Source organism: Pezoporus occidentalis, unplaced genomic scaffold, assembly GCF_034315485.1.
Source record: "Pezoporus occidentalis ecotype Australia unplaced genomic scaffold, CSIRO_AGI_Poc_V1 ctg24, whole genome shotgun sequence".
NCBI lineage: Eukaryota > Metazoa > Chordata > Aves > Psittaciformes > Psittacidae > Pezoporus > Pezoporus occidentalis.
This window is the reverse complement of record NW_026914285.1, coordinates 8,279,152-8,294,568: the sequence shown is the minus strand read 5'-3', so window position 1 is coordinate 8,294,568 and position 15,417 is coordinate 8,279,152. Positions and strand designations below refer to the sequence as shown.

The window sequence follows — 15,417 nt, the reverse complement described above, 5'->3', positions numbered from 1 at the left end:
CAGCATTGGAGTGCAGCACTCCAGCTGTGTGTGTGTCAGAAATGCGTGACGTGCTGAAGGAATGCATGGATCTCACTGTCAGCATGTGCCCTATCCCCTGGACCTTTCCCTCCACTGAATCCAACTTATAAATAACTTTACAGCTGTTTCTCTTTACAAAACCAAAGTGTTCTTCATCTTCAGAAGGTGCCTCCTCACTCAAGAAATAATCTCAAGGCTGTTTTTTTTTAATAGCTAAGGTGTGTAGCATATCCCTTCTTCCTTTCTTAAATGGCTTCATCTTGCAAATCTACCTACCTGTTAATTACTGTCTGGATTTTTTTTTTCCCCACACTGGTATTCAGATAACCTTGAAAAGGTCAGACTCCTGATCATTTTTCCTAGTTATAGTGATAGGAAGAATACACACATTTCCTTAATTACACAGTGCTTATGGGATACTATCTGTATTTTGGAGGGTGGGAACATTTTTTTAACAAACAACTTCCTTCAATTTTGCTGTAAATAGTTTACAGATGCTTTATTTTAAAGCAGGCAAAAATGGCCTATTAACACATTTTGGTTTAAAAGCCCTTGTTCTTTTTTAGCTCATAATAAATATAGATGATCTTTTGAGAATTTTCCTCTTTCCCCTTTTTAAATCTCCACTCTGAGGGAAGGATTTATATAGATATCTATATTTATAGAAGCCTTCAACAAGTTTAAGTTAGAAGAGTTGTTTAAGGATTTCCTGCCCTTCCCTTTCCTTAGTTAGCCTTTTCTAATGTGGCATGCACACCACTTCCGCTAGAGTTATAGACTGTACTATTGTCCTCATCTCCTTTTATTTCCCTTTTCCGCCTTAAGTAGAAATAAATAATCAACACTGCAACTATGTCCGGCCATGGGAGCGATCTTGTTTACATTTGTTTCAGTTAAAGATTATCATCTTGGGCTTTGGCTTTGGCTTTTTATTCTGTAGGTTTATTTTTTGTCTTGCAGCCCTCTCCACCCCCAACGTGTAATGGATTGAACTGTAATATTGCTGGACAGTCTTTTTCAGGTATTTTCGTACACTTTAAAGAAGCATCTTCTTGTAGGTTGTTTTGATTATTTGAAACCAAATTATCTCTCTGTGGTGCGGGTGGGAGAAATGTTTATTTGCAAGTACTTTCTCCTTCCCTTTTTCAGTCCCCCTACGCAATCACTGCAAAAAGATGTGGTGTTTCATGGTATGTTCTTTCTACTGTGAATATATTACCTGTAGATAATTTTGTAATTAAAACAAATGAGTTAATAAATTTAAACAGAAACACAGGAAAAATAGATAGCTTTTTGAAAAAAAATTGTTTGATTGGCATTTGTCCTTATATAATTTTACGTATATAAAGGTATTTGGGTCTTGCATCTTAAGCATGTGTACCATCTTAGTAAAGGTTCAGAATCTTCATAGCTTTTCTGCTTGCTTTTACATATTTTGAAAAGTTCCTTTTTAGAGATGAAAGTACTGTCCAGAAGTTCAGTTTTATAGCCACTGGATAATTTTTCCAAATGGTTTCTATATACAAGTACTTGATCTAGCTTGATGTAGTACAGACAGGTAGGGATTTCTTCTGTGTAGGCTGTTATATGGAATCAGATGCTTAAATTCTGTTAAAACTGCACAAATTTTTTTCTCTATTTTTATGACTGGAAATTCAGTGACTAAAATACTTGTAAGCATAAGTGGTCATGTGTTTGCTGTTCTCTGTTATAAACAAAGTTAATGAGAGGAGCTGATGATGACAGTCTTAACTCCATGCTTCATGCCCATTTTTCCATTTTGTCATTGTGTGGGTGTTACCTTGATTTAATACACTGCACGTAGCTCTGTGTTATTTGGAAAACCAGTTTGTGTGTTTATATTGCTGTGCTCTGTGTGATTTCTTTATTGTAAATACATTTGCAGATACTATCCATGCAGTTACTTTGCAACATTAAAGATTCTTTTTTTTTTTCTTGTTAAAAAGGTGGTTTATTACAGGTTATTTCTCTGGTGATGTACTAACTTGGTGTATATACTCATTTTGCTTGTAATGTCTTTCTGATGATCTGATCAATGCATAGAATATAAAATTGAGTATGCAACCTTAGGAAAACTTAGTTTCCTTTAGTTAGGAAAATTAGTTTTCCTAACCACAAAAGAGAAGAAACTGTTCATTAACGTTTTCAGTTGTGTGAAGATTCTGACTCCCTTCTTCTCCCAGTGTTTCTGATCTGGGTTTGCATGGCATGGGAGAAATTTGTATGGCTCAGTTAAGGGCTATGTTACTGCATGAGTAGGTGTATAACTATTCCAGTGTTCTGAATTAGATCTTAAGGTTGCCAGTCTCCCTGTGCTCAGGCTATTGGAAGGATTTTTTTGAGAAGAAAGTATACTCAAGTATGAGTAGTCAGCCAGATAATTTTACTTCATAACAAATCCTGTCAGACCTACAAAAAGAAATCATGTCCCAGGAAGCTGATTCATTTTTGGCTAGTAAACTGATCCTAAGAATTGTACAGACATTTTAAGGCAAGTGTCTTAACTCACTGCACTCACTCCTAGCCCTTTGGTTGAGCCAGCCAGCACTGATGTGACTCCTCTTGCTCACCAAGTAAGTTTCAAAACAAAACAAACCCCAGAACACAAACATCCACATAATAATAACCCACTTCTTGAATGCAAGGGCAGGGAAAAGAAGATTTTTTTTCATGATGGAGAATGTTACTATTTCTTGATGGCAGTGTTTGCAGAGCACACTTAAGAGGCAGTAAAGAATATGCAGTCGAGGACGTGCTCATTAGCCCTTTATGTGTCAAACTTACTTGCCTTTCCAGTGGCCCTGAGTTCTGGGAATTTTTTGTTTACCTGAAAGCATGCTGAATCCATGCTCTAGGTAAGTGTTATGTTCTATAAAGGAATGTTTATTAGTTTTTCCCATTCTCTTTCAGCGTGCCTGTCCCATGCAGACATATACTATGTGCTGACAGAGCAGCAGAGGTTAGAAGGTTGTCTGAACTCAGGTGCATGCTGGCACAGAGCAGAGCTTACTGACCCTAGACATGCATGGATGGTTCTGGAAGCCCATCCCCTGTCTGCCCCTCCCTCTCCCAGCCACTAGGAGAATGAAACCAGTATGATTATTCATTCTGGATAACTTCAAGATCTTCAAGATGTTTATCCCTGTCATAAGTAAGGACTAAGGCAAGATAATTAACATGAAGACAGGAATAGAAACTATATGTTGATAGCAAAAGATCAGCAAGTATATATAGAGGGAACACAGGGATTATGTGAAGAGCACCCTCCAAGGGCAATTCTAAAAGTCTGCCAGGGATGAGAGAAAAGAATGGACTACATTGTTCTGATTTATAGCTCACAGGTGATCATTTTATTAGCTTATAGAATTACCAACACATTTATTTTGATGTTAATTTTCTTCCTGTGATTGTTAGCTTTGCTAACATAGTGATTGGCAATGAACAGTCATTTTTGTGACTTACCTTTTTCCAACTTTTATGGTCTCACTTCCTCCTCTGCTATGCCTTACCTGTTTTACTGCATGGGGAGATTAAATTATAGAACTGTTTATGGCATTCAGTCATCTTGTGTTCCCACTGTTCTGTATGCTCATTTGAATCCTAGTTTCTCCTTTCACCTCCAGAAGTAATTAAAAAATGGTCACTGTTGAATTTCTCTGCCTGGGAAGTGCTACTAGTGGAGGATCTGTCAGGTGCTAATGATGTTAGGGAGTACTTTAGGTCTGCACTGAGTATCTTGTCTGCAGGTTTTAGTACTCAACTTTTAAAACTTAAGCCCTGGCATCTGTGTACCTTTCAAGGCAAAGGTGAAACCTGAGAAAGCAGGGCTGTGTTGTCACGTCACACTATTCTTGCCCAGGTTGGTTTCTCTGAGTCTTGTTGCCCAAAGTACAGCAGCATCCCATTGCACTGATGACCTTTGTATTATTTGGTATCAGAAGTTTATTTGGTGTCTAGATGATAGCATGTATCTTAAAGCAGGTAATCTTGCCCTCGTTCTCTTTCTGTAGGTCACTAGGGAGTCTCAAAGAGAGGACAAAAAGTAGCAAATGCTTTGAAGATGAGGAAGAAACTGTACTCTGATTTTTGTATCAGAACATCATATCCAGGAGTTCTGATAGTCTTGTCATGTTCTTGTTCCAGACTGTTAGCATGTGGTTAGCAAATGTTGCAGGACCTGAACACCTCAGGAGAAACATTGCAACACTGACAGGATTTTGTAATGGTGGCCTTGTAACTTTGACTCTTCGTTTCCAGGGTACATCTGGGGGCTCCCAACACAGTGCTGCTGCCTTAAATCTACTAATTGAAACATTGTGGACTGCAGTTTTGTTCTACTCAAGAATAGCACTAAGGATATTGTACCAGTTCAAAGGGATTTCTCCTCCCACAGAATACTAATTCTCAAGTTATTCTGTGTTGTGAATGGAGTAGTGTGCAACCATCTTTTTTTTTTTTTTCTTTCTCAAATTGTTTCTTTAAGAGAGACTGGTAATGCAACCTTAGCAAAAATATTAAGGGTAAAATAGAACAGATTAGGACTGCTTTATTTTCTTTGTCCTTTTAGCTGGGCAAAGGGAAGACCTAGTATGTATCAATAGAAGACTCAATGTTTATTTTACATCCAGAGAGCACTGGGAAAAACTATTTTGTGACATGTTAGATGTTCTCAAAAAGAGATGGTTTGTTTACAGCAGTACAGGCAGGCTACAGTCCCAGTTTAGATGACGGTTATATCTGAAAGACTTGTAAACTAATTTTCTTTAGGTCCCAGTAATGTGTAGGTGGCCTTGAGGATAGCAATCAGAGGTATTTTTAATATCTTAACTCTTCATGGGATCTGGGCATAAAAGTCTCAGTCTATAGTTACAAAGGAATGCAAGTACATGACATCTACCTATCCTACTTTAAGCTGTGAAGTCCAAAACGGGGCTTTTGAAGACTTTTACAGCCAGTGGACTCCTAGGACTTAGCTATATAAAGGTCTGCAGCTAGGCTGCCAAAGGCTTCAGAAGCTTGTGACTGCCTCCTGTGTAGGCCTTGTGAGGCTCAAATATTCTTTCTACCTGTCACCCACAGAGGTGATGCAGGCAGCTTGGTAGCCTCAGAGTATGCTAAATGACTGACTCATTAGCAGGTTGAAGGGGGGGACCTTCTTTACTTTCTTATCAGCAACTATAGCATTCACCTAGGATGTGGAAAGCCTGTTTTCCTTTTGTGCTCAGGTGATTCATGGCCATATTTTCCAGATGAGCATCCTCACCACTGGTCTACAGAGTCATACTTGGTGCTTCCACTTCCGAAGTCTTTAAGACACTTGACGACCTAATTCCAGGGCAAGGGATTCAAGACATACTCGGCATGATTTTCTGTGTGAGTTCAGGTTCCCTGCTTGGCATGATGGCTGTTTATGAGTCATCAGGTATCTGTGTTTCTGGGTACAGGTCATGGGCTTGGAAGTGTTCTCACTGTATGTGTGCCCAGTCCAGATCTTGGTAGTGCTGAGGAGCTGGATGGCCACTGCATCCCATCTTCCTGGGAGGTCAGGGGGAAGAAGGGAGCTGCTGTTTCTCCCTATCTTTTCTGTCCCTCAGGTACCCAGTATGTTAGGTGGTCCTGGAGAACTGTGGAGGGTTGTTACCTGTTGCTGTCTTTCAGAGTTGATTTTAATCTCCATGACAGCATCTATACCAATTGTTGAGTTGTTCTTCCAAGCACCTTCTCTTTTCTTGTGCTGAGCTTATTTTCAAGGGCTTCTAAGAAAAGGTGCTAGGAAGTTGGTCTGAGTACTCTTTCACGCCAAGGTAACTTTACAATAGCAGAGAGTTTGACTGGTAAATGGAGAATTTTAGACTGTGGCACAATAAGCATCTTTAACTTAGAGCAAGTAAGTAGAACCACTGGAAATAAAAGAGGCTATTCATGTGAGTAGTTGCCCATGATTAAATATTTATGAAATAAGGTTTTAAAATTATGACTGTCTGCAAGTATTTCATAAAACTATGGTTCTGTCAGAGCCCCGTACAGTAACATGAACTAAATTGCACTTAGGATTTTTGACTTTATAATAAACTTTGATTTGAAGCTGAAAAGGAGAGTTCCAAATAGCTTGTAAGAGCTTCAGTTTAAACTTAGTGAATTACTTCAAATATTACCGAATTTTTAAACAGTTCTTGACTATTTTTTTTTCTTATTTCTTTTTAAGGCAAAAAAAAAAACACCACAAACCCCAAAACTCCCCCCACAAAAGCCTGTTCTATGCTGCTTTGTGGGAAATGTTCTGAAGCTGGGATCTGGATAAACCACAAAATGCCAGAAATGTAGGTTTCATGCCTCATCGCTACTGTCAGTAGTTCAGGGTGTCTCTTAAAACACTGCCACCAGATTTCTTGTGATGGTCCTGGTTAAAGAAAAGTAAAAAAAATCCCCAAACAAAAAGTCTCAGCAGTTTATGAAGCTCGGAATGAGGTTTTTAATAAAGTGAGAATGGTAATTAGTCCATATAGTTGCTTTGAAGAAAGCTTCAAAAAGACTTCTCACTGTAATGGGGGGAAAAAGTATTTTCCCAAATCGATTCCTCCTAATCTCTAAATATCAGTCTGTGTATTTTTCCACAAAATTACCAAAAGCTCTTGACCTGAGGGATTTGTTTTCCATTCCGAAGTCTTGCAATTTTCCTCCTGGCTAATTACAGCCTATTACTCTAGACTTTGGTCCTTTAGCAGCAACATTTTCCATCTTAAGATGGGTTGTCCCATTCCAGTGAAGAGCATGTTGTCTGAGTGCTGAATGGAATTACTACCAGTGGAAACTATGCTGCGAGAGGCTCGAGAAAGCAGCTGCTGTGCAAACCTCAGCTGTTTTTTCCATCCTCCCGAGCACTGGTAATTAGCATAGGGAAGCTGACTAATGTGCTGACGTCACCTCTTTCCAGTCGCAGCTCACATTTTGTTCCCGACTGCCTCCAAGCATGCAGGACTTTGTTGAGGAATTCGCTGTCACATACAGGATGCTCTGAAACCTTTCTTTTGCTTTCCTTTTGTTTTTTTTCGTTGAGGGGCTGGACTTGTTTCCCTTATAAACGCTGCCTGCAGGACCAACGGCTTCCTTAAGTCCTCGGCTTCTTGCGGAGCAGCAAGCGTTGCTTTAGTGAAGCATAAAATGCATTTCAGAAATTTTAACTACAGTTTTAGTTCTCTGATTGCCTGCGTGGCAGATAGCGATGTCTTCAATCAAGCAGAAACAAGGGTATGTTCTATCTTTTGTGGTTTATTCCTGTGAACTACTGAAGTATGTAGCTGCTGTTTCAAATTCTCTAAAATACCTTGATACCTTTATGACTTGTGAGAAAATTTCAGTTTGATGTAAGGGTCTTGGGTCTTAGAAGTCTGCAACAGTATGCTCTGACATGAATTACGAACTCTGGAAATTACTGTAACTTAAATTGTGTGGGTTTGAAAATGATCAGAAGTTTACCTCCAGACTTCTTTGACTGTCTGTATAGAGCACTCTTCACTTGTATATGTGCTTTCAGCAGATGTTTAAAGTATGATTTTGGTGGTAAGTTTCACATAATTTATAGCACACTTTATGCTTTCCATGGTGGTGTTTTTTTTGGCTGGCACTGTAGCTAAGAGCATAATGTTAAAACTATAAGAAGTCCTCTCAGGTTTATATTTAACTGATTAGAATTAACATAATGTAAGTAATCCAGTCCTGATACAGGGAATTTTTGACTGCTAGGATACCTTAGGGATGAAAATAACATTTTGTTTACTGTTGTATTGCTAGCACGACACTTATGACCTCTAGAATCACACGTTTAAAAAAATATATATGTATTGCACAAATCTTGCAGGTACTCTCTCAATTTGTGTCGAATGGGAACTTTAAAATGTAACTTACTGTGGGTTTTACTTACTTTTTGTGGTTGCATCCAGCGCTCTCAGAGTATAGGAGGCTAACAGATACAGGCTTTGTGTGTAGAGGGTCCTCGCCTTGTTTCAGAGCTCGTTTTGAAGAAGCTTAAGTGCAGCTCAGCAAGAAGCAGGACAGCTCTGATACTTTATCTTTGATACGTACTGGTTCTGTACACGGCTGTGGAGAGTCTGTGAAACAGAACTTTTCAGGAAGGAAAATGAATTTTGAAGTAATCGCTGCCTTCTTATGTAGTGTTTGTTGCTTTTCCCTACTAATTCAAAGAGTAACAGTAAAAAAAGAGGCAGTGTGATTTTACTTACTTGTTTATTTTGGCTTTGTATTGATCTTCTAGTAAGCTTTTATGAAGAGAAAAAAATACCTGAAATCTGAATGTCTGATCTATTGCCATCACTGAAAAAAGGCTTGTGACTGGTTACTGTGTTCTCAGGGTGAGCATGAAACACTTTGCAAAAGCATAGCAGCTTCAGAACCTCCTGCTGCTTTCTCATCTTTTTGTGTGGCATCATAAAGTAAGACTGGAAGCACTCTTCATGTAAATGATACGAAAAATAGCCAAGTCAGGTTTGCATAGATGCCCTAGGAGCACAAACCTGAAGCTTAAAATGAAAATAGCCAGCTGATGGCAAAGGTGTTTCAGTCTCTCACAAAGATAGGACAGCAAAGTGACAGCTGCAGATCTATGAATGTATAAGGTTTTGGTCCAGTTCCTGCTCTTACCATACAGTCAAAACAAGGAATGTGCCAAAGGTACTTTAGAAGCTGTATGGTTCGTCCTGAAGATTTTTTTAGGAAAGATAGAGCTTTTTTAGAATTCAGTTCCAAAAATAGAAGAGGCTGTAAAACCAGAGTGCAGTAAGAGTATGTTAATTTTCTTAAAGTAGCAGCTATTAAAACAGGAGATGTTCATGAACTTTATTATGCATGCTGAGACACTGCAGAAAAATAACATTTACGTTGCAAATATGTTTTGTTGGTTTTTTTTTTTTTTTTGGTTTTTACATTTTCTTCTATTAAAACTCTCGTGTTGGTTTCCTTGAAAATTGCATTCTCAGACAAAGATGTGCCTGACAGACTTTTTTTTGTATATTAATTTTATAAGGCAAGCATTTCTTTTCAATTTGTTACCAATACTGTTATTTCTTTGTGTCACTAACTCGGAGTATCATGTCCAACACTAATAATAATCCATTTTCAGTAAAGAAGAAATAAGCTGCTATATAGACAACAAGTGCTAGGTTAAACAAATTTCTTATAAAAAGAGAGAAGAAAACTAAATCTAAGCTGTTATAAATAGATCAATATTCAAGAGTAGTAGTATGCTGCTACTAGTAACTGCAGTTTATTTCTGTATTTCTTTAAAGAAACTGTAGTGTTTTGCCTGTTAACTTTCTTCTCTGGTCCTTTCTTTTCAGGCCAAATTTGAATCACTGTTTAGAACATTCGACAGAGATATCACCTTTCAGTATTTCAAGAGCTTCAAAAGAGTACGAATAAATTTCAGTAACCCTTTATCTGCAGCAGATGCTAGAATCCAGTTGCACAAGACAGAGTTCCTTGGAAAGGAAATAAAACTGTATTTTGCTCAGGTGAGTCTTGTGATTATCCTTACAAAGTACTAAAGCATAACTTAACCCTGATAAGTTTCGACAAGTCTTCAGTCATGCTAATGAGCACTTAATTTTTTTCAGTTTGATTAGAGAATCACAGGTTATTCCAAAGCTACAAGTATTTGGAGGTGTTGCATACTTCGCATTTATGTCTCCCTCTGTATTGTTTTGATAATCTGGGGGAAAGGGAGTAGATGACAGTAATCAGCACAGTCAAAGGAGTTCATGGGGTGGGGAAAGTAGCTCTGCCAGCAGTACACCCTTACACACATGCTTGCTCAAGCAGTATCTGAGGGAATCCAAAGAGCTGCAGGTGACCCTGCTCTCACTGCTGCAAATCGTTTGTTTAACACATGTGTGCGCTTGGAGATCACTATCAGTGCAGCTGTATAGGTGGCTAGCTCTGCTGCTAAAGAGGTGAAACTCAGGTTCTGGTAATCTGGGGTTTTTTTGGTAGCTGCTGTGTATTTTCCTCCGCAAATTAAATGGGAAAATTAATCTATGTGTGTCTGTTTCAGATGTCCCTAGGGACAGTCCTGAAGGAGCCAGTTTATTTATATACCTTCTAGAATTCTCACCACTCTCACTTGTGGTAATGAGTTTCAACACCATTTGTCATTAGGCCTTAAAGCCCATATCCAGCTTCCTCCTACTTCAGTATTTTAAGGGCAGATAATTTCTGGTGAAATTCTTGTAGAAATCCGTGATAAGATGTGGATGTGCATAATTCATTGCATGTTTCATCAGAGTTAATGAATGTGGTGGCTTGTCTGTATTTTGTATACTGAGTCTTTCATATAGCTCTCTTCAATAATATAGTTACGTGCTGCCACCTTGAGTGCCTGTTACAGCATCACATCTATCCAAACCTTAAAACTGCTCATGAATGATGGATTCATTGATAATCGTGAAACAGCATTGGCTTTTATTGCTTTTTCCAGACTTTACACATTGGAAGCTCACATTTGGCACCACCGAATCCTGACAAACAGTTTTTGATTTCACCTCCTGCCTCTCCACCTGTTGGCTGGAAGCAAGTGGAAGATGCTACTCCAGTCATTAACTATGACCTTTTATATGCTATCTCCAAGTTAGGACCAGGTAAGGAGGAGTAGAAACACTGGAATTTTTTTTGAGTAAACCACCTTTTAAACTATCTAAATTTCTAGAACTTTTCGAGTTAATTACTCTCAACCATGTAAACTTGAGATGTCAGAAAAGAAGTATGAGTAAACGGTAGTTTCATACACACATAGTAATTAAAAGTTTCCTTTTAAGTTTTAGCAATACCAAAAAGATGCCAGGAGATCTTAAATACTTAAGGGCTTATTAAGCAGTAAGAGTTGGTCCTTTTCCCCCTGAAAGCTGTGTTATTGACATGCCCTGCAGTAAGCTCATTGACAGATCTGTGATCCTTTTTCCTATGAGATTTTTCATGTATATTGTGAATGTTGAGCTCTGTAAAGCTTGCCTCTTGATCGTGATGTTGGAATATGGAGTTAATGACTTGGTACCAAGGGGCAAGTGAGGTTACTCTAGCACAATGGCTTGTGTGTTTCTGAAGAACTGGAGGCAAGAGCTTTTTCCTCTATGGAGCTACTTGTTGCACCAGTTCCTCTTCATGAAATTCTGAGGGAAACAGCAGAGACCACTTCAGAGCCTTGACACACTAGAGTGTGCTGCTTGCCACAGGTGTTAGCTCTTCTGAACAGCTGATGTGCATATCACTGTAGTGGTCTTAATGGAGACTGTTCTTTCCACTGAGAGGTTGTGAGTATAAAGTGACAAGGAAAAAAATTCAGGGGAGCTGATCAGGGAAGTGGTGAAAGGAAATAGTTTGCCCTTTCCCTGACATAATGTAAGATTAGACATAAAAGCAATTCTTTTATTACTGAAAAACTAGACTGCATATCAGTGTTCAATAAAATTTGTATCATAGCACTTCTACACACTGGTTGTATTATATGAGTGTTTGACATTAGATGTGCATGAAGCCTGCTAACTAGCTCTGCTCCTCCACAGAATGCCAGAACGGTGTTAGAGCACCTCTGTGTGAAGTGGGAAGAGCTGTATACAGCTTTCTTAAACTGAAAGGTTTTTTGGGGAAGGAAGATCCTGTGGTTTTGCTGTCATTCAGGAAAACCGAGTCTTCCTGAATGTGGTACAGTGGATAGATAATCTTGCACGCTTTAAAATTACAAAAACCCACCAAGGAGACTTACAACTGCTCATGTAGAATGCTTTCTTGAATACCTAGGGTAATATACATAAACTTGCTTTTAAGCAAGCAGCTGAGCTATGTTGATTTGAAAACAGAACCAAAATATTTTGGAGTGGTAAATGTGACTATTGGCAATGCACTTGCCTGCACCATCTAATGCCTTGTGGCATCAGATTGTTGTCAAGGGTATTACTTATGCATTTTTATGTATTCCTCTTCTCAATTTCTTTCATACTTCTCTACAGAACGGATGCTTTTTAACAAGTTTTGCTAATATTTTAACTTTCAGGAGAAAAGTATGAGCTACATGCTGCAACTGACACTACTCCTAGTGTTGTCGTCCACGTATGTGAGAGTGACCAGGAAAACGATACGGAAGAAGAAACAAAGAAACCCAAACCAAAAATTATTCAGACGAGACGGCCAGATTATACTCCTACCCATTTCAGTTGAACTGCTGTTGTTTTTCCAAGGTTGCAAGTAGACATATGCAAGGGGAAAATTTACTGTGGAAACAGCAGGTCACAGGTTTGGTGGCAACAGCAGCAGTTATAATAGGAGAAATTCCAATATAAGTTTGCTCAGAAAAAATATAGGAAGTTTCATCCTTACTCTTGATGCTGCAAGTTGATGGATGCCATGAGGGTATTCCCAGATTGCTGGGAACAAAAGATAGGCAGAAGAAGACATTTTGAGACATAACAGGACAAACTAGGTTTATTTTTTTGGGGGGGTGCTATAAGCTCTTCCATTATAAAGCAGCTGGGGGAAGCTTTCTTTGTTCTGACTCACAAAAATCATCAAACTAATAGGCTAGTCATTGTGTGGAGTACATAGCGATAACAGAGCTGGTTTTAAAGATTAAAGTATGGGAACTCTAAACCTTTTTCTTAAAATAGATTTTGTGCATGTGTATTCTTGGTCTTCTAAAGTAACTTTGCATTTTCTATAGTTTCTCACATGTTTCTGGAAATCTGGGGAATTATTTAAAGTATTTATTATCTCAGCATCCTGGACTTACTACTAGATGTGTATATACATATATATTTATATTTGTTTTTATTGGCACTTATTTTCCAGCAGGCATAAGATTTCTTCAGCACCTTATTTTGGTGCTATGTAACTTGTGCTTTTAAAATTTTAACCTTTTAAATGCCTATGTAGGGTTTTATCTGGCAACGCAATGGAAAAAGTGCAATAGGAAAGTTGTTTAAACAAGTTAATTTTAAATTATTTAAGTTCAAATAATTTATATCTTCAATAACGTCTAGTTTGGTAGCTTTGACTTTCTCATTTGGAAAAAAAGTACTTTTAAATGTATAAATAAACCTAATGTTGCATATTCACAGCAATGTCATTTTTCAGTGAAAACCATGATATTGGAGAGATGTGAACTCTACTCAGTATGTGAATCTGCATTCTTGTGAGCAAAGGTTTAACAGTAATTGAAAAATTGCACACAGTGTGTAGAACAGCAAAGAGAGATGGAGTGCCTTTTCCTCGTTCATTCCCGATGTGAACTGTTCTACAAGCTACACACTTGTACCTTTTTCTACTGGCTTTCTATGTCCATAAGTAAAATCTTTCTTAGCTTTGCTTCCAAAATAAGCTGGTATTTAGAAATGTTTAATGCCAAGTAATGATGCATACTTAAGTAATGGGTATCTGTTGGAGAAGCTTTAGGGCTTTTTATATGTTAGTGTTAAACGACAGAAGCCCATGGCATACAAGTTCAGAGGAAGAAAGAAGACAAAAGTGTATTTTACTACTTGTTTTTTTTAAATGGAGATCCTCACTTTGAAATAGATTTCAGGATTCTTTTTCTTTTCTTTTTAAGAGATAGTAACTGAAATCTGGGGAAATATGTAACTTACAGTTTTAGAAAGGAGATGTGTGAAGCCTCTCGACATGTTTTTAGAAATGAAAGAATGATTCTCTGTTTGCTTTTGCCAGAGTTGGTCTGAGGAAGTGTTTTGTAGCTGGGACATCCATTCTGTGCCATTTGAAGCAAACATTGACTGAAATGCCCAGGTTCACACCTTGGTTTTTAAATAGATAATGTATTTTTTAAAAAACAGGTAATGAAACCATTCCAAGCTGTGGTGCAATGTTACTGAAGGCCTTTTATAATACTAAGCAAAACAGAGATTGATACCCTGCAACTACAGAGAGCAGGAATATATTGAACTTCAGTAATACCTGCAGTATGATCTTGGTTTGAGTGGTGTGCCCTGAAACAAACGCTGGTACTTGGACCTAACTCAAGTAGCACTCTCTCCGTGTTAACAGTGTTAAGAAGAGCTAATGCCATGTATTGCTGGAGCCATGTTTTATGGACATGGGGGTGCATAACATTATTTTGTGTTACTAAGGTGTAACAATCAGCTTGATACATGTACTGCTTGTTAACATGCAAAATAAATAAAAAGGAGGGAAACTTTGTAGGTTTGCTACAACTGCCTTTAAACCTTTCCAAGATTTCTTCTATGTTTTTCAAATTACTGCTGGACTTAGTGTGTCACTTCATTTAATTTAAAATTGTTGGAATAACTCCTGTTCTGTCCTTTTTCCATCTTTCTATGATTACCAATTAAAGCATTTGTTTTGCATTAGAAATCCGGGTAGTTGCGGTTGTTTCCTAGCAATCCGAAGAAATCAGTGCTACCTTTCAATCAAAAAGAACATGATGTTAAGTACTAATATGGTTGTCATTTTTAGTACACTGGCATCTGCATAACAAGGTGGACGCTAGAAACCATGGAAGTCTTGGGATGGTTACAGTGTGTTTCCCATTCTGATGGCAGTTGCAAACAACAGTTGTGAAACAGTAACTTGCCTGCATTTCTGCTCGTATATCCTGGGTTGTGCCACCTTCTGTTATTACTGCAGTGTGCTGCTTGCTTTTCCTGTTGTTTCTTGGGTTTATTTTGTTTTTTTTTCTAACGTTCAAATGAATGCTTAGTTGGTATTTTATACAGTTCTATAGTATTGAGCATATTTAAATTAAAATATTTTGTTGTCTTCTTGTAAATGTTGTGGTATTTATGCATGAAACTAGTTGAAGATTTTGCACCAGAATCTGAACTTTAAACTTCCAAACACTTCTCACTTAATAAAAAGGTGAGGATATTGTCCCAAGTCATATCCTTACCAACCAAAAGAGTTTATTTAGCAAAAAGCTTTCTAGCACTCTGCTTGAGTCTTGCATGATCTCAAGAAAACTATGAGAGTCTCCTATATTTTTATTCATATAAAATACAGTACAGAATATTCCCACTAACAACTGATTCTTCTGTGCCTGAAATTGACATGCTTCCTAATAAAGGTATCAACATCTCGCTATTCTATAGTAATCCCTGTGCATTCATAATATCCTTGCCAGTTTTCTTCTACAACATCAATAATTCTATTTTTAAAGTTCTTGAAATATGAAGATATACCAGCATTCAAATGGCTTTATCTAGTTACTGTCTTTGTGTTACGAAACACGTTATGCAAAAATACATTGGAGGTTTCTCTCCTGATATGGATAGAAATCATTTCTTCTTTACTTACAACTGGAAAGTGTTGATGTTTGTAAGAAGTCATTCTATACACACAGAAGTG

At 37.9% G+C, this 15,417-nt stretch overlaps 1 protein-coding gene across 2 annotated transcripts in view; it reads left to right on the top strand.

Moving 5' to 3' along the window:
- Positions 1-14,842, top strand: part of RCAN1 (regulator of calcineurin 1) — a 40,042-nt gene extending 25,200 nt beyond the window's left edge. Inside the window, exons 1-4 of one of the 2 annotated variants that reach the window (XM_062622281.1) lie at positions 7,029-7,290; positions 9,396-9,569; positions 10,532-10,691; positions 12,101-14,842. In XM_062622281.1, the coding sequence (XP_062478265.1) occupies positions 7,204-7,290; positions 9,396-9,569; positions 10,532-10,691; positions 12,101-12,264 (585 nt within the window). In that variant the 5' untranslated portion in view covers positions 7,029-7,203 and the 3' untranslated portion in view covers positions 12,265-14,842. Of the gene's footprint in view, positions 1-7,028; positions 7,291-9,395; positions 9,570-10,531; positions 10,692-12,100 lie in introns of those variants that run through there. The other variant, XM_062622280.1, reaches the window with a different exon arrangement.
- The last annotated feature ends 575 nt before the right edge of the window (positions 14,843-15,417 follow it).